Consider the following 18,169-nt stretch of genomic DNA (forward strand, 5'->3'; position numbering starts at 1 on the left):
AAGGCTAAGCAGAGCTTTAGACGGGGTGATATGGGTTTTAAGACGGTGTTTTCAACACCGTCTTAAAGCACACCGGTTTAAAATCAAGTCTTATTAGACGGTGTTCAAATTGAACACCGGCTTAAACTTAATGAACACCGTCTTTTGGTGTTTAATTTGATCCCCATATTAAGCTTGATGAACACCGTCTTTTGATATTATGATATAAATCGTCGCTGTTATCCTATCGTCGCAATCGTTACTATTTCCCTGTCGTCGCTGATGCTTAAAAAACTTTTTTTTCTTGTTTTTTTAATACAAACCTGTCAATTTCTGGTTCACGACACACAAAAACTAAATAAATATAAACTAATAAGCATAAACGTAAGCATAAATGGTTGCCTTTAAAAAAAAACATAAGCATAAACGTCACAATCCGGGTTCGTTTTAAGTAACCAATTCACAAACACATCATAAAACTACCTAACATATAATTGTACGTCATATCCGTGTCATCATCCGCTTCTTCATCAGATACTTAGTCAAATACTTTCCAAACTTAGTCGGATAACTTGAACTCAAGTTAAGTTAAGAAGTAAAGGTCCTTGAAGTGGTAGAAAGGGCTCATTTACACCAAATACTTTCTAAGATGATAGTAGAGGTTCCTGCAAGTTTAATAACATAATGAGAACCCATTGTAAGCCAATACAATCATAGTTGTCAAAGATGTACAGTTACCGAACATAAAGCAAACGTGCGAAACTGCATCAAAAAACGAACCTGCGTTTTGAGCTGGAAAATGGCAAGAAATCAATTGTGGTGTTGTGGTCATCGGAAATTTTCCTCTGTTCTCGTTACCACTTGCTCCTGAACTGCAAATTCGAACCAAAGATCATTCTAATAAATATTTATGCATATGTTCTTTTATATTTGGTGAAAACAAATATATGAGAGAACTGAACATGAGACATTTAGTCAAGTCGAATCATGCATATCAAATTTTGATATCCATCAATAAATATATTATCTTTTGTTATTTAAAATCAGACAGCTTCAAAAACCGTTGAAACCATCCAAACCGACAACGCTGAGTCAAATCGGCCGGTTCAGTTTAATAATAACACATTTGCGGTTTAAAGTTTGGAAAATCGGCTTGGGTGGTTCAGTTGACGGTCAATGTTTTGGGACTGACTGTATAAACTGAACCGGCCATAGGCTTTAGGTAAGCTGTTTTCATATAAGTCTTAATTGTGGTCTAGAACTCTATATGAGGCAGTTAGGGATGCCCTTTTACCCCTTATATGTTTCTAGGTCCCATGTTCGATTATCCAATCATTCTTTTCTGTTATATAACTGATTAAACATTTTAACTTTATCTTGTGACGTTTCAGCTTTCAATTTTTCATGGTCGATTGCCGTCAGCCCGTCACTAGTCAGTTTCCACACCCCGGTCCGGTCACCACTCCAACCTCCCTTTTCATCCTTATATTTTTTTAATATAAGAAAATTATGCTTTATATTTTTTTTGGGTCTAAAACCGTCTAAACCGAACTGTCAAACTATAAAAACTGACTGGTTCAGTTTTTTTTTCATTCCAAAACCGTAGTTAGTGGTTCGGCACAAAATTTTCGTTAAAATTGGCCGCACCGGACCGTAAACACCCCTGTCAGTGAGCATAACATCTTTGTTTCTTGTCAAAACTCTCTTTCGAAAAACTAATCATACCTTTCCAAAAGGTGAAACTAACTCGTGCAACTCAGTAATTTTGTCGTCCAATTCCTTCTCACCTTCCTGAAAAGTCAAAACACCGAAAAAAATGTCCCGAAATTCAGATAAGGGAGTGCTACAACTAATACCGCGCACAATTTTAAAAGAAATTATTGCATCAAATAATCAACACAGGTGGAGAAATAATAGCAGATTGTAAAGGGCAGTAAACATAGCAGCATTAAGATGTGCCATAGTTATTAAAAGTGTTAAGCGCACTCAAGGCGCATAGGCCTCGCCTGGGGCCTAGACGCAAGGCGCAAAAAAAGCGTGGGCCTGAGAAAAAAAAGCGTACAACAAAAAAAAACATAAAATATTTTTATATAATAGAAAATTAATACTATTCTTCAAATAAAATAAACTAAAGCTATTATATAACATTTAATATCGTCTATTTAGTACCAAAAGTTATAAAATGCTAGTTTATTAGTGTAGAAAAGTAGTTTCGTTAGATAAAAGTAGAAATCTAGCTAGAATCTTGCCAGAATTTAGAGAATTTGGCCGAAAACTCTCAAGAATCTAGGAATCTCGCCGGAACCTGTGCATGAACCATCACCTGGAGAATTAAAGCGCAATTGCCTTGACTTAAGGCGCAATCGCCTCGCCTCGCTAGGAAATTGGGCCTAGGCGCAAGAGGCGATGGCTTTAGCTAGTGATGAACAGCAGGAGGACGATGGCGTTTTGGAACTTCCGGTAACATAGTTTAGGCTTGGAGCCATTCCAATGAGAACACTAGTGCACCCTGATTTAGCCATCGAGCCGCCCCAACATAGAGTTAGCAGGACAAATGCTAACACAAGATGGCTCATGTTACCACTAGCCATTTCAATATAACTCAGGATGGTGTACTTACTTTCTTAACTACATGAAGTCATGAACATATTTATAGGGCACAAACGTTGTCCATTTGATTGGTGGTGGTAATAAATTAGTATTGTAGCCTACAATTTGACCTTTTGGTTGTAGCTGTCTTCAAAATAGTTACTTACTTTCATATCAGGCTGTATATATAAATTACCAACTGTCCATTTATGTCATAACTATAAAAAAAAATAACCTATCTAGCATTTATAACTGATAATCGTGAGAAATATTTGATTATATCGATTCGGACAAATATCGCCCTCATCAAGTGCTTTTTCAACCTCTTTATCTAACAAACCCTAAACTACAAATTATAACAATCGAACAAACAACATAAACGATAACATATACCTCGATGAGCTGCGGTGGCGGGTACAGAGGCAGTGAAGAATGAACGAGTGCGTGAAGGGGTTGCTGGTGGTGGTCGTCTCCGGTGGCGTGTAGGGTTTGCAGATGGTGGTTGTCTCCGTTGGCGTGAAGAGGTTGCAGATGGTGGTCTTCTCGGGTGGCGTGAAGGGGTTGAAGGTGGTGGTCGGAGCGTCTCCGGTGGCGTGGTGGTGGTCGGAGCGTCTCCAGTGGTGTGGTGGTGGTTTACACTCAGGTGGCATATGGGTTTTGGGGGACTTAGGCTGGAAGGTATGGTTTGGCTCATCCCCACGGGGATGAGCCTCCACGTAGGCGCCACGTAGGTGGCTAGCATGGGATGAGCCAAAATGAAGATGGAGGGGGATGGAGGATGGGGCCCCACCACATATTTTTTATTGTTTAAGTCATTTTAATTGTTTAATTTTTATTTCTTTAACTTTTATTTTTTATAAAAAGTATTCAACATTTAAATAAAAATACTACATAAAGGAAGATAATAAAATCCATTACATAAAAAAAATAAAAATTACATAACCTAAAAAATAAAAAATTACGCTACCTAAAATTTGGAAAAAAAAAGACTAGATTTAAAAATTTAAAACAAACACACTACTCGTCTTCGTCTTCGTCTTCGGCTCCGTCACCCTCCACAATGTTAACGTTGTTCCAAATATGTTCTACCAAATCTTGTTGAAGGTTTGCATGCGTGAAGTCGTTTGTTAGCGAGAACGAGTTTAAATCCTGTTGTTGGGGATCAACCGGGACAGTGTTCCCCCAAGATGCATTCTCATCATACTCACAAATCGCCCGACCTTCGTCTTCAATAATCATGTTATGGAGCAAAATGCAAGCGTACATACAAAGACGCAGCCTTTTTGGGGTGAACGCACGTGCCCGTTGTGCAACGATGGCCCATTTTTTTCGTAAGACACCAAAAGCGCGTTCGATGTCTTTTCTTGCAGCTTCTTGACGCTTGGCAAATTTTTTCGGTTTTTCGTCCTCGGGATACGGAATAGTCTTCACAATTGTAGACCAAGACGGATATATCCCGTCAGCAAGATAATACCCACGTCTATACTCAACCCCAGAAACTGTAAAACTTGTGTCCGGTCCCGTTCCATTAACGACATCGGTAAAGATGGCCGATTGGTATAACACGTTGAGGTCGTTGAGTGAACCAGGGAGACCAAAGAAAGAATGCCATATCCACAAATCTTGTGATGCCACGGCTTCAAGTATCACAGTTGGATAGCCGTGATCACCTCGCGTATATTGGTCGCGCCACGCAGTCGGGCAATTATGCCACCCCCAATGCATACAATCAATGCTACCAAGCATTCCCGGAAACCCGTGCCTTGCTTCATGTGCTTGGTACAACTGTTGAACATCATATGCGTTTGGTTTCCGCAAATATTTTTTGCTATACAGTTTCACCACATTATGGCAAAACCGATACAAACATTCCCGCGTAGTTCTTGCCGACATCTGTAAGTACTCGTCCAAAGCGTCGGCCACTGTCCCGTACGCCAGTTGTCGAATGGCCGCAGTACACTTTTGTAACGTTGTAAACCCTTCATAATTTCGAGCATCAGGACGTTGCGTGAAAAACGGGTCTAGCCCCGCCAAATCATTGGCAATCCTTGTGAATAAGCGGCGACTCATTCGGAACCTGCGTCTAAAAATGTCGGCGTTGTAAAGTGGCTCATCCGAAAAATAATCGTTCACCAATTTCTCGTGCGCTCCTGTCGTATAAAATATATAAGTACGAGATAAAAAAAATAAGGACAATGAAATTTTGTAATGAAAACCTTGGCGGTCTCTGTTAATGCGTATTCGTGTGGTAATAACATTTTCACCAATTTCTTCCTCTTCCTCTTCGTCTTCCTCTTCCTCTTCGATTAAAATCTGTCCCGCCCGTAGAACAGCGTTTGCGAAAAACATCTCCTCTTCGTCATCCGAAGACGAGGGCCACCAAGGATTAGAAGCCATTGTGGGTAAAAGGATATTTTTTTTTATAAAAGTAGGGAGAAATTGGTATAAAAGTGAGAGTGTTTTGGGTTGAAAGTGGGGAAATAATATTGAAAGTGGGTGAATTTATAGGAAAAAATGAATTTTTTTTTAATAAAGAACTAGCCGTTCAACGGCTATATGGTTTGAAATTTGGGGCGGCACACCCGGCTGGAGCTCGCCGGTTGTGATGCTTGCCGGGCCAGGGGGGCGGTGTGGGGGTCCGGCGCCGGGCCAAGCCGGGCCAAGCCGGCCCCCATACCTTCTAGTCTTAGGTTTCTACGAAACATTTTCTTAACTTCCTTTTTTATGTTTTCTTGAATATTTTAATCAAAATGTATGATATTTATAAGACGTGTTCAAGTCAACACCGCCTAAAGGTTGCATAAAATAGTATAAGACGGTGTTTAAGCATTAGACGGGGTTTTTTTGAATTTTCTTGAATATTTTAATCAAAACAGCAATGAATATTGATTTTAAGACGGTGTTATTGCTTTAACACCGTCTAAAATAAAACTTCAACACCGTCTAATACTCCATTTTGTAGTAGTGTTATTCACGTTCTTACATAGAGATGAATTTTTAGTGTGATTATGTTATGGTAAGTAAAAAGTTGTGTTGTCATATATCATGTTTACTAGGTGGTTGTTTGCCGTGTGAGAGAATATATATTTGAAAGGCTAAGTGTACGTTGTCTTAACTAGTCTTTAAAACAACACATAAAGAATTTAAGAAGTAGAGAATTTAAAATATATTACTTCTAAATAAATCATAATAACTAGCTAATAAATTCATATAGTACCTGTTGAAGTTTTAGATTTATCTTTTTGCTGTAATCACAAACAAATGTAAACAAAAAAAAAAGGGATTTCATGGAAAAGAATTTAAAATAATATGTGAATCGACCTAGGTATATTGATGGAAAAAGCTTATTTCATTATAGGTATTTATTCGACCATGGGTTTGGTGGCTGATTGGCAAAGATAAATCCTTTAAAATATACCTTTCTTTAACGACTAACAAAACTCATTTTATTAATACGTCTACCGGTAGGTGTCACACCCCTAATTTCCACGTGTCACCGGTGGGTCCGGTAGGGGAGTATCGTGACGTAGTTGATATCATCATAGTCAAACAACACAAGTTATAATGCACAGCGGAAGCAAAAAGATAGATTTATTTCAACCAAACAAAATGTAATATCCAAGTATCACAAAGTAGCTGAAATAGATCCACAGGCGGATCAAAATAAAAAGAAGAAAACTGTTCAACAGATAATGGCATCCAAGCTTGCGAGACTCTAACGATACTAAGGAGTAGCTAGCCTATTACGTGTAGAACCTGCACTTAATCTTTTTGGGGAAAATACGTCAGTTTACACTGTTAAATACAATTTAACTGACTCATTTTGAAAACATTTTAAAAAATTGATTTGAATGCACATGGCACAAAACTTTTTATAACTTGGGATAATTAATCAAATCTAAACTTGTAAAAGTATTACATGTTTGTTATGCGTTTAGTCGTCCGGTTCGTGCCGGGTTTAAGATTAATAGACACACCACATAGTATAAATCCACGGCGGGAAGCCAACGGTTATACCTTAATAAATATGGACACATTGTCGGGTGTACGCCTACACCCGCGTGTTAAGGTCGTGGCCATTTCGTAAAATGATGCCAAGGATATCCGGGACATAGTCATTAAACTTCCAAAGGCGTAAAACAAACAAAACGAATTTTTAAACGGGTCACATTGATAATAATCAACTACTAATGAGTTAAGGTCAATTGCCCGACCAAGCGGTATTTTATATACCGTACCCCAAGCCCGTATAAGGGAAAATAAGTTAAAAGTATTTACCTGAGCAAGTATAAACCACGATAAGCAAATGCAAGTATCTTTTAATGGGTCTCCTATTCTGGAATGAAGGTTTATAATAACCTATTAGAATCCTAATGGGTCTTTAATATAGCCTAAGCTTAGACCGGTTCGTTTCAAGGATAAATACGGTTTAATCGCATGGAAGGCGAACACCAGGAAGGAATGTGATTTTAGACCCAACAAGTTTGGAGACTTGTATAATATGGGTAAACTAAACACATTCTGGATTTTGAGACAAAGATGATATGGTTTGTCCCGTTTCGGCTAATATGTGTAAACTAGTTACATAAGCTGATCCGAACGTAAAAGTGCGTAACGGGTAACCATATAAATCATATACAAGTTTCCTGAGATTATATGCACCAAATATTGTTGTGATATCAGTAAGATATGTCCTATTATGCCCAAAATAATTTTAAACTCAAATCACGCCTCATAAGGGCATTTTGGTCATTTAAAAGGGTATAAAAGAGTTAAACTAGCAATCTGAGTTATATATCTGAATAAATCAGTAAATATACTTAGTTAAGTATGTTATAACAGTATAGTATCAAATGTATGTGAATTTTATTAATTATAACCATCTTATGCACCGAAATGGCATTATGGTAATTTCACATAAGCCTAAAAGGTCAAAACTGGAGATCTGAGTTTGAAACCTTAGTTTACTGTTACAATATAAAATTTTACTGAATATATCAGTAGGTATTGATTCTTATATATATAAACTATTTTTGACATATACTATGTCGTAAAAATGCCTAAAAAGGCGATTTAGAGCCATTTCTGGGTTTTCAAAGAAAAGCTGATATTTTTATAATTCCAGAAGGCTCAAAATAATATATTTATCATAATAAATCAGTAGAAAAAGGTTTGAGATCAAAAGGATTTATAAAACTCATTTTATAGCCTAAAATGGCATAACCGGTAATAACCGAATTAAGCTTAGAACTCTAAGTTATGCTCAACCTAAAATTCAATAAAAATCTCTAAAAATCCCAAAATATTATTATATATCAGTCGGTATAAAGTTTGATATAAAAATTTGGGTTTAGATAGGTTATATGCTAATTACGCTAATTAATTACTAAAAAAGCTTCTAATTACGCTAATGAACATACCTCTTAATCTAGACCTCAAACTGATGTCAAATTTTGGGTACAAGTTTATAATTCAGTAACTAAGATGTCTACTCTTTTACATTTTCAAAAATCACATTTTAAAGACATTTGGGCATACTGGTCAACATAAGGGCATTTCACGGAAACTTGCATAATAATTAGACAACTAGTGAAGCAAGCCGTATAATCACAGAGGGTTATACTAACATGTTACTAGGTCCAAAAGAAGCTCTAAGGCAATCCTAAGCTTGACTAAAACGGGTCAGAACTGAAAGTCAAAGCGAAAGTCAAACTATGCGACTTTCGGTTCCAAACCGGGTCTAAACAGAAAATTGTCGAGTTGAACATGTTGGGACATGTTCTTACTTTAGTTACCAAGTTATATTAATGATCAAACAGGTTGCATGCATCCTACATTGCTAATTATGAGTTAAATTGGATTTAAGTATTCTGTTGACTTTTTAAAGTATACTTTGACTCGACAAATAACATGGTTAGAGTGGGAATCTGGAAATACCCTTTTAAGGGTTTGTTACCCACATAATTACCTACTTATAGGTATTTTTAATTCGAGATTTGGCTGAGTAATTATGGACTAATCTTGAAGTCAAACCTTAATTACGACGGTTTGACTTTTAGCTAATTAACTAAGCTAAAATGGATTAAGGGAGGTTAAGGACACTTACAAGAGTCCTAATTACTGCTAGAGATCACTAAGAAGGTTGCTTGCTATCCAGAGAGCTCCAGAGAAGCCTTGAATAAAAGTTCCAAGTGAGCAAGACTAATGTTCACCACCCAAGCTCCTTATATAGTGAACCTTGAAGTCCAAGATCATGCCAAGACAACCTAGAATGGTTACAAGATCAACCCATGTGTCCCTAATAGGCTAAATACTGCCTAGAAAGTCCCTGGTTTCGAAAACCATGCTCATAAGTCGGTGTAACAGGCTGAACAGGCAGCTGTCCATTTTCTGCTGCCAGCGACAGGCTTACGGACCGTAAGCCCAAGCTCTTGCGGTCCGTATGCAGCTCTTGCGGACCGTATGCTGAAATGGTTGCGGTCCGTAACCGACCTTTGCTGAAATCGCCCAGGTATGCACCTTACGTACCGTAAGCTTAAAGCCATGCGGTCCGTAACCGATGGCCAGAAGCCAAAAATTTTACAAACTTCCAAATCTTGACCATGCAACTTTACAAGTCCGAATGCTATGCCATCTTTTTCAGTTGTGGGCCCTTCTTGCTCAGCCATTGCATGCTTGCATGCCCCTTACATGTTTTTGGATCCATGTGAGAGAGTAAAGTTGACGGAAATACCAAGAACAAGTCTTGGATTCTCATAACAGTTGAACAAGTTTAATTAACTACTTCCACCTCCCATTAGACTAGGATTTAATCCAGAATTTTCTTGTAGTAACATTCCTAATAATCCAATTTCCATATAAAAGATGGAACTTTATTTATTTAGAAGACAACCGGTTAATATATCAGATGTTTATCAAACAATTTAAGGATCTTGGGATTTATAAATTTGGGTCGCTCAGAGGTGTTTTAATAACATGTCGCCCTTGGGTCGTTCAGAGGTATTTTTAATAACATGACGCCCTCTTTAAAATCCTACCATACATCTTTTTATTTGATCCGGGTTCCTGGCACGTTTGTCTCTCATGACACGTGTCTTTATTTTATTGAGCAGGAATTTTCGAGGTGTTACATCCTCACTCCCTTAAAAGAAATCTCGACCCTAAGATTTACTGAAATAATTGAGGCTATTTTTCTTTCATTGTGGACTCTAACTCCCACGTATAATCGGGACCTCTGCGGGCATCCCGTTTGACCTTGACAATAGGCACGTGCTTCCTTCGAAGCTTCTTTACCTGTCGATCCTCAATCGACACAGGTTTTTCCACAAACTTCAAGCTCTCATCTATATGCACATCTGTGTGTGGTATGACTAGTGATTCATTAGCTAGACATTTCTTCAGATTGCAGATGTGGAACACATTGTGAATACCACTGAGCTCTTCAGGTAAGTTCAACTTATAAGCCACTGTCCTAACACATTCGATAATCTCGAATGGTCCTGTATACCTAGGGCTTAACTTACCTTTCTTACCAAATCGCATCACCCCCTTCCAGGGTGATACTTTGAGCAAAACTTTATCACCAACCTCGAACTTGAGGTGTTTTCGCCTTTTATCCGCATAGCTCTTCTGCCTATCCCGGGCAGCTTTAGGCGGTCACGAATCTGGACAATCTTGTCCGTTGTTTCAAAGACTAGATTGGGACCTGACAATTGAGTGTCTCCTACTTCTGCCCAACAAATGGGTGTTCTGCACTTTCTACCATATAGTGCCTCGAAGGGCGCAGCCTGAATGCTGGTATGATAGCTATTGTTGTAGGAGAAATCGACCAAAGGTAGGTGCTTATCCCAGCCCCCTCCTAAATCAATTACACATGCATGAAGCATGTTTTCCAAAGTCTGGATGGTACACTCACTCTGCCCATCCGTCTGAGGATGGTAAGCTGTACTAAAATTCAATTGCGTACCCAGAGACTGTTGGAAACTCTTCCAAAAATGCGAAGTGTATCTAGTATCCCTATTAGAGATGATAGATACTGGTACCCCATGCAGAGATACGATTTTATCAACATACGGTTTGGCCAACATGTCCGAACTGTAGGTATCCTTAATGGGTAGGAAATGTGCTGACTTAGTCAGTCTATCAACTATCACCCAAATAGTATCATTTCCCTTCTGTGTTTTAGGCAACTTGGTGATAAAATCCATCGTCACCATTTCCCATTTCCAAGTGGGAATTTCAGGCTGTTGTGGCAAACCTGATGGCTTCTGATGCTCAGCCTTGACTTGAGCACATGTCAGACATTTAGCTACATGGGTAACTATAGACTTTTTCAAGCCTATCCACCAATAATTTGCCTTCACATCCTGGTACATCTTATCAGCTCCAGGATGAACGGAATATCTAGAATTGTGGGCTTCCTGAAGGATGACGTCTCGAAGTCCTCCATAAACAGGAACCCATATTCTTCCATTTAACCTCAGGATTCCGTCCTTGTCATAGGATAATTGTTCTTCAGTTACTCCTAGCTTTTCATTAGGATAGTTAGCTTCTGACACAGCTTTTTTCTGTGCAGCTAACAACCTTTCATTCAGATTGTTCTTGATCTCAATGCTCTTGGCATTGATTCTTATCGGCTTCACTCTTTCTTTTCTACTCAAGGCATCTGCGACTACGTTGGCCTTGCCTGGATGGTATCTTATTTCACAATCATAATCATTCATAGTTTCCATCCAACGTCGCTGCCTCATATTTAAATCCTTCTGATTGAACAGATGCTGAAGGCTCTTGTGATTGGAATAGATCACACCCTTGGTTCCATATAAGTAGTGCCTCCATAGTTTTAGTGAAAATACAATGGCACCCAACTCCAAATCATGAGTGGTGTAATTCTTCTCATGCACTTTTAGCTGTCGTGAAGCGTAGGCAATGACCTTGCCTTTTTGCATTAACACACAACCCATTCCGGTGTGTGATGCATCCATGTAAACTACGAATTCATCAATTCCTTCAGGTAACGTCAACACTGGAGCGATACTCAGCTTATGCTTCAAAACATCGAATGACTCTTGCTGCTTAGGCCCCCAATTGAACTTGCTATTCTTGCGAGTCAGCAAAGTCAGGGGTGCTGCAATTCTTGAGAAATTTTCGATAAAACGCCTGTAGTATCCTGCTAGTCCTAGGAAACTGCGAATCTCCGTAGGCGTCTTCGGCTCCTTCCAATTCATGACAGCTTCAACCTTAGCGGGATCCACTTGGATACCACGCTCACTGACTACATGTCCAAGGAATTGGACTTCTCGTAGCCAAAACTCACATTTTGAGAATTTTGCATAGAGCTTTTCTTGATGAAGCAAATTGAGAATACGTCGAAGATGTTTCTCGTGGTCAGCTTGACTTTTCGAGTATATGAGAATGTCATCGATGAAGACAATGACAAATTTATCCAAATAAGGCTTGCAGACGTGATTCATGAGATCCATGAATGTGGCAGGTGCATTAGTGAGCCCAAAAGGCATCACTAGAAACTCGTAGTGACCATAACGAGTCCTAACTGCAGTCTTGTGCACATCTTCTTCTTTAACTTTCAATTGATGGTAGCCTGACCTTAAATCAATCTTAGAAAAGTAGCTTGCTCCTTGCAATTGATCGAACAGATCATCGATCCTGGGCAAATGGTACTTATTCTTGATAGTAACCTTGTTAAGCTCTCGGTAATCGATACATAAACGCATCGACCCATCTTTCTTCTTGACAAACAAGATCGGTGCTCCCCATGGAGACGAACTAGGTCTAATAAAACCTTTGGCTAGCAAATCATCTAGCTGCGTTCTAAATTCCTTCATTTCTGTTGGCGCCAATCTATATGGTGTTCTAGCAATAGGAGCTGCTCCTTGAATGATGTCGATTCTGAACTCCACTTGTCTATCTGGTGGCAAACCTGGTAGTTCTTCAGGGTACTCAGAAATAACGGGTATGTCTTCAATCTTGGGCTTCTGCTCATCAATGGTCACCTGTGCCATATAAATGACACAACCCTTCTTCAAACATTTGGATGCCTTTAGCATAGACACTTTCTCAGGCAAACCATGATGTGTATCTCCCTGAATGGTAAGTGGTTCTCCGGACGGAGTCTTGATCACCACTTGCTTCTTGTTGCACACAATCTGGGCTTGGTTATGCGATAACCAATCCATACCCAACACTATATCGAAACCGACTAGCTTAAAGGGTAACAGGGATAAAGGAAAAGAGTGGTTCCTAATGGATATGACACATCCATCTAACACAGTTGACACTGTTTCCATAGTCCCATCAGCTAATTCTACCTCATAATTTACACTTAAGGCTTTAACAGGCAATCTTAACAACTCACAAAACTTATTATCTACAAAGGATTTATCTGCTCCAGAATCAAACAATACTCTTGCGAATACATCATTAATGAGAAACGTATCGGTTATGATGTTGTCGTTCTGGATGGCCTCCTGAACATTCATTTGAAAGACCCTGGCATTGGTCTTCTTCCCTTCCTCAGCTTTCTTCGCCAGTTTTGGGCAGTTGGTCTTGATATGCCCTTTTTCATTGCAACTATAACAAGTTGCATCCTTCAGCTTCTTGCATTCAAAGGTCCTGTGCTCAAAGGACTTACAAATCCCACATGCCTTTGGCTGGGATTGGGATTTATGTTCATACCTGCACCTTCCAAAATGGTGCTTCTTGCAAATCTTGCACTTGGGCCTATCACCCGATTGATGCCCATCTTTCTTGGTCTCAGACCCCTTCTTGTGCTCACGGTTCCCTCTATGCTTCTTGCTCGACCGACGTGAATTATCATCTTCACGTTTCCTTTTCTCTGTGTCAGCATTTCTCAATGATCTCTGTCTCACTGCATCTAGTGTGAGAGATAGAGATATATCAGCTACGGATCTAAATGTAGCGGGCTGAGAGGCCTTCACGCTAGCTTTGATTTCTGGGGCCAGACCCCCAATGAAACGTGAGATCCTTTTGGGTTCCGCGGTCACAAGGTACGGAACCAATCTTGACATGGTGTTGAAACTTGTGAGGTACACCTGGTAATCCAGGTTCTTCATGACCAGAGATAGAAAATCAGAGTCTATCTTTTCAACCTCATGCTGAGGGCAGTAGTTTTCTTTGATAAGAGCAACAAATTGCTCCCATGACATGTTGTACAAAGCAACCTTTCCAGAGGCTTGGATCAATGATCTCCACCATGCTAGGGCTTCACCCTTAAATGACTGGGATGCAAACTTTACCATATCTCTTTCAGCACAACCACTAATGTCCACAACAGTGTCCATTTCATCCAGCCAGGTCATGCAATCTACAACGCCCTTCTCCCCAGTGAAGTCTCGGGGCTTGCATGAAACAAAGTACTTATATGTGCAACCCTTGATGCGAGGTGCATCATCAAACACTATCTTCTTAGGGTGAACACTGTTCTCATTCGATGAGTGTCGATCATCATCTTTCTTAGGTTTGGGCTGAACAGAGGGTGGTTTGCTATGAGTCCCAGAATGGGATTTTGGCTTGGAATGAGGTGTAGATAGGGTTCTACTTTGGGTCCCAGAGGACTCACTGTTCTGCCTCTCCAAGGCTTTTATAACTGCATTATCCACTAATGCTTGAAGCTCCGCTCCAGTTAACTGTATTCTGGCATTTTCGTGGTTTCCCCCTGGATGACTATTCACTTCATCCGACCCAGCCATGTAGCTTCAATTGCTACATATGGAATTAATGGGCAAGGTTATATTTAGAGACTTTTACAGTATTTTATATTTTATTAACCATGGTTTTAAATTGCCATTTTAGGTTAATTTGTTAAAATTTTAGGATCTTTATTATTACCCTAAAAATATATTAATAATAGCACATAAAGCCTAGTCACAAGGACAATTTAATTTAATTATAAACCAGGACTTTGCAGTGTCTAGGTATTTAGGTCTGAACCACAGTTCGTCACCTGTTATTAACAGGGAGTCATAAGCTACCACTGTTTTTAGTCCCAGAGGACATTTAATTATTGCCCACAGGCACTTCGCCCCTAAGAAGCGGTTATATAAGTAAGGGAATTTAAATTAACCCTTTTTAAAGGATGGCCTGTGTGACTTTACTAATTCACAATTTGCCAAGAATGTTAACATACTAACAGATGTTAACAATAATTGGAATCTATTATGTGGGTTCTACCATCTTGGCCATGTCTGCAACAACATAAAGGCTAGGTTTTACCTCTAAGATTCCTTTAATAATTAACGCAGAATAGACCTAAATTGAGATGTTAATATGGATCTTAATCTAATTATGGAACTACCATCTTGGCCTTGTTTTATGATAACATATGGCTAGTTCTTTGTCCTTTTTAGATTTTTCCATTTTAAGATAATGGCAGATCTTTTTATTATTTTCATTTATTTCATGAATAAAATGAAAAATTTAAACTAGAACATCTCAAAAATTGTTTAAACAAGTACATCATTTGCCCTAAACGGGACTTCTACGAAAAAAATGCCCACGCAGGGGTGGAAAACAAAACAAACCTACACAGGGGTCAACTAAAAGACATGCCCATGCAGGGGCAGAATACAAAATGACAAGGCCACGCAGGGGCTGAGTACTGAAGCAAAAAGTCCACGCAGGGACTTGATTACAACTAAAATAAATAAAATAAAAGGTCTTCAATGACCCCTTCTCTTGGACTTCCCTTTGATCAAATCTGATAATCCCTTGAAGAAGCCACGAGTGTTACTGCGCTCTGTTTGGATTTCCCGTTCACATCGGTCCTATCTTTCAAGGACCTCTTGCTGGCGCTCGGGCGAGATCAACTGCGGCTGCGGTGGCTGGTACAGAGGTTGAGGAGGTGGCGGACGCTGGTACCCATAGGTTGGGTAACCAGTGGTCCAAAGACAACCATAAGGTCCCTCTGGGTGACTAGCATTGTAGTCCCATGCCTCCTGGTATGGGTCCACACTAGCATAGTTGTAATGAGTATGCGCCGGCTGCTCAAAAGGGTTATACGTCGATGAACCGGCGTATGCAGGGATAGGGTTATCAAAACCTAACGGTGGTGCCATAGGCACTGAGTTGATCTCGGGGATGGGGTTTGATGGACCCCCCATCTGCGGGTCTTCTTCTTCCTGAAGTGGCGGATAATGACTGCCACTCGAGGGCTGAGGAGTGCTGATGCGGACTCCTCCTCGCACGGACATCCGTGCGTTTGACCTTCTCCGCCTCGGTGGCTCCAGAGGCGGTTGTTGCTCCACTGGTGGTGGTGGTGACGGAGTGACTGCCACAAAACGAGAATCCACAGAAGGATCCTGTTGCTGCTGCTGATATGGGGACGAGTGGTGGGAGTTCGATCTTTGCAAAGGTATAAAAGAAGGTGGTTGGTTGTTGGGCTCATTTTCTGATTGGGGCCCAAAAGAATGCAAATACGAAGGTGAGGAACTGAGGGAGACTGACCGCCTCCCGGGCTCAACGTAGAGCCTCCACGGCTCTTTCGGGCTCGTACTCATGGTAATTGATGGCGTTCGCCGGTGCGATGGTCCGGCCTCATGATCATGGCCCGTAACTGGGCCCTTGTCTCGTCCTCTTAGAAATCTTGGCGGCATTTTTGACCTGCATACATGGATAAGATAGCAACCCATATATATATATAAAAATAAAAGACCGAAATAAACAAAAACAAAACAGAGTTTGTCCTACGGTCGTTGTCTAGACTTGGAACTCGAGGAATGTGCAATTTGTGCACTGAGATTAAACACAAAAGGCTAGTGTTTAATTCACTCAGTGTTGGCTCTGATACCAACCTGTCACACCCCTAATTTCCATGTGTCACCGGTGGGCCCGGTGGGGGAGTATCGTGACGTAGTTGATATCATCATAGTCAAACAAAACAAGTTATAATGCACAGCGGAGGCAAAAAGATAGATTTATTTCAACCAAACAAAATGTAATATCCAAGTATCACAAAGTAGCTGAAATAGATCCACAGGCGGATCAAAATAAAAAGGAGAAAAATTGTTCAACAGATAATGGCATCCAAGCTTGCGAGACTCTAACGATGCTAAGGAGTAGCCAGCCTATTACGTGTAGAACATGCACTTAATCTTTTTGGGGAAAATACGTCAGTTTACACTGGTAAATACAATTTAACTGACTCATTTTGAAAACATTTTTAAAAATTGATTTGAATGCACATGGCACAAAACTTTTTATAACTTGGGATAATTAATCAAATCTAAACTTGTAAAAGTATTACATGTTTGTTATGCGTTTCGTCGCCCGGTTCGTGCCGGGTTTAAGATTAATAGACACACCACATAGTATAAATCCTCGGCAGGAAGCCAACGGTTATACCTTAATAAATATGGACACATTGTCGGGTGTACGCCTACACTCGCGTGTCAAGGTCGAGGCCATTTCGTAAAATGATGCCAAGGATATCCGGGACTTGGTCATTAAACTCCCAAAGGCGTAAAACAAACAAAACGAATTTTTAAACGGGTCACATTGATAATACTCAACTACTAATGAGTTAAGTCAATTGCCCGACCATGCGGTATTTTATATACCGTACCCCAAGCCCGTATAAGGGAAAATAAGTTAAAAGTATTTACCTGAGCAAGTATAAACCCCAATAAGCAAATGCAAGTATCTTTTACTGGGTCTCCTATTCTGGAACGAAGGTTTAAAATAACCTATTAGAATCCTAATGGGTCTTTAATATAGCCTAAGCTTAGACCGGTTAGTTTCAAGGATAAATACGGTTTAATCGCATGGAAGGCGAAAACCGGGAAGGAATGTGATTTTAGACCCAACAAGTTTGGAGACTTGTATAATATGGGTAAACTAAACACATTCTGGATTTTGAGACAAAGATGATATGGTTTGACCCGTTTCGGCTAATGTGTGTAAACTAGTTACATAAGCCGGTCCGAACGCAAAAGTGCGTAACGCGTAACCATATAAATCATATACAAGTTTCCTAAGATTATATGCACCAAATATTGTTGTGATATTAGTAAGATATGTCCTATTATGCCCAAAATAATTTTAAACTCAAACCACGCCTCATAAGGGCATTTTGGTCATTTAAAAGGGTATAAAAGAGTTAAACTAGCAATCTGAGTTATATATCTGAATAAATTAGTAAATATACTTAGTTAACTATGTTATAACATTATAGTATCAAATATATGTGAATTTTATTAATTATAACCATCTTATGCACCGAAAGGGCATTTTGGTAATTTCACATAAGCCTAAAAGGTCAAAACTGGAAATCTGAGTTTGAAACCTTAGTTTACTGTTATAATATAAAATTTACTGAATATATCAGTAGGTATTGATTCTTATATATATAAACTAGTTTTGACACATACTATGTCGTAAAAATGCCTAAAAAGGCGATTTGGGGCCATTTCCGGGTTTTCAAAGAAAAGCTGATATTTTTATAATTCCAGAAGGCTCAAAATAATATATTTATCATAATAAATCAGTAGAAAAAGGTTTGAGGTCAAAAGGATTTATAAAACTCATTTTATAGCCTAAAAGGGCATAACCGGTAATAACCGAATTT

The 18,169-nt window shown here is 39.4% G+C and overlaps 1 protein-coding gene and 1 long non-coding RNA gene across 2 annotated transcripts; both read right to left on the bottom strand.

Annotated features, from left to right (window-relative positions):
* Nucleotides 1-364: 364 nt before the first annotated feature.
* On the bottom strand, nucleotides 365-3,240 carry LOC110908139. Its single transcript, XR_002574202.2, has 4 exons — nucleotides 2,962-3,240; nucleotides 1,705-1,770; nucleotides 760-851; nucleotides 365-644 (listed from the first exon to the last, which is right to left on the bottom strand). It is a non-coding gene; the product is annotated as an uncharacterized LOC110908139 (long non-coding RNA).
* A 345-nt stretch (nucleotides 3,241-3,585) lies between these two features.
* On the bottom strand, nucleotides 3,586-4,965 carry LOC110906462 (putative nuclease HARBI1). The gene is made up of 2 exons (XM_022151592.2): nucleotides 4,785-4,965; nucleotides 3,586-4,718 (listed from the first exon to the last, which is right to left on the bottom strand). Exons 1-2 carry the CDS (start codon nucleotides 4,963-4,965, stop codon nucleotides 3,586-3,588), a joined length of 1,314 nt encoding a protein of 437 aa, XP_022007284.1.
* Between the last annotated feature and the right edge of the window lie 13,204 nt (nucleotides 4,966-18,169).

Source organism: Helianthus annuus, chromosome 14, assembly GCF_002127325.2.
Source record: "Helianthus annuus cultivar XRQ/B chromosome 14, HanXRQr2.0-SUNRISE, whole genome shotgun sequence".
Lineage (NCBI taxonomy): Eukaryota > Viridiplantae > Streptophyta > Magnoliopsida > Asterales > Asteraceae > Helianthus > Helianthus annuus.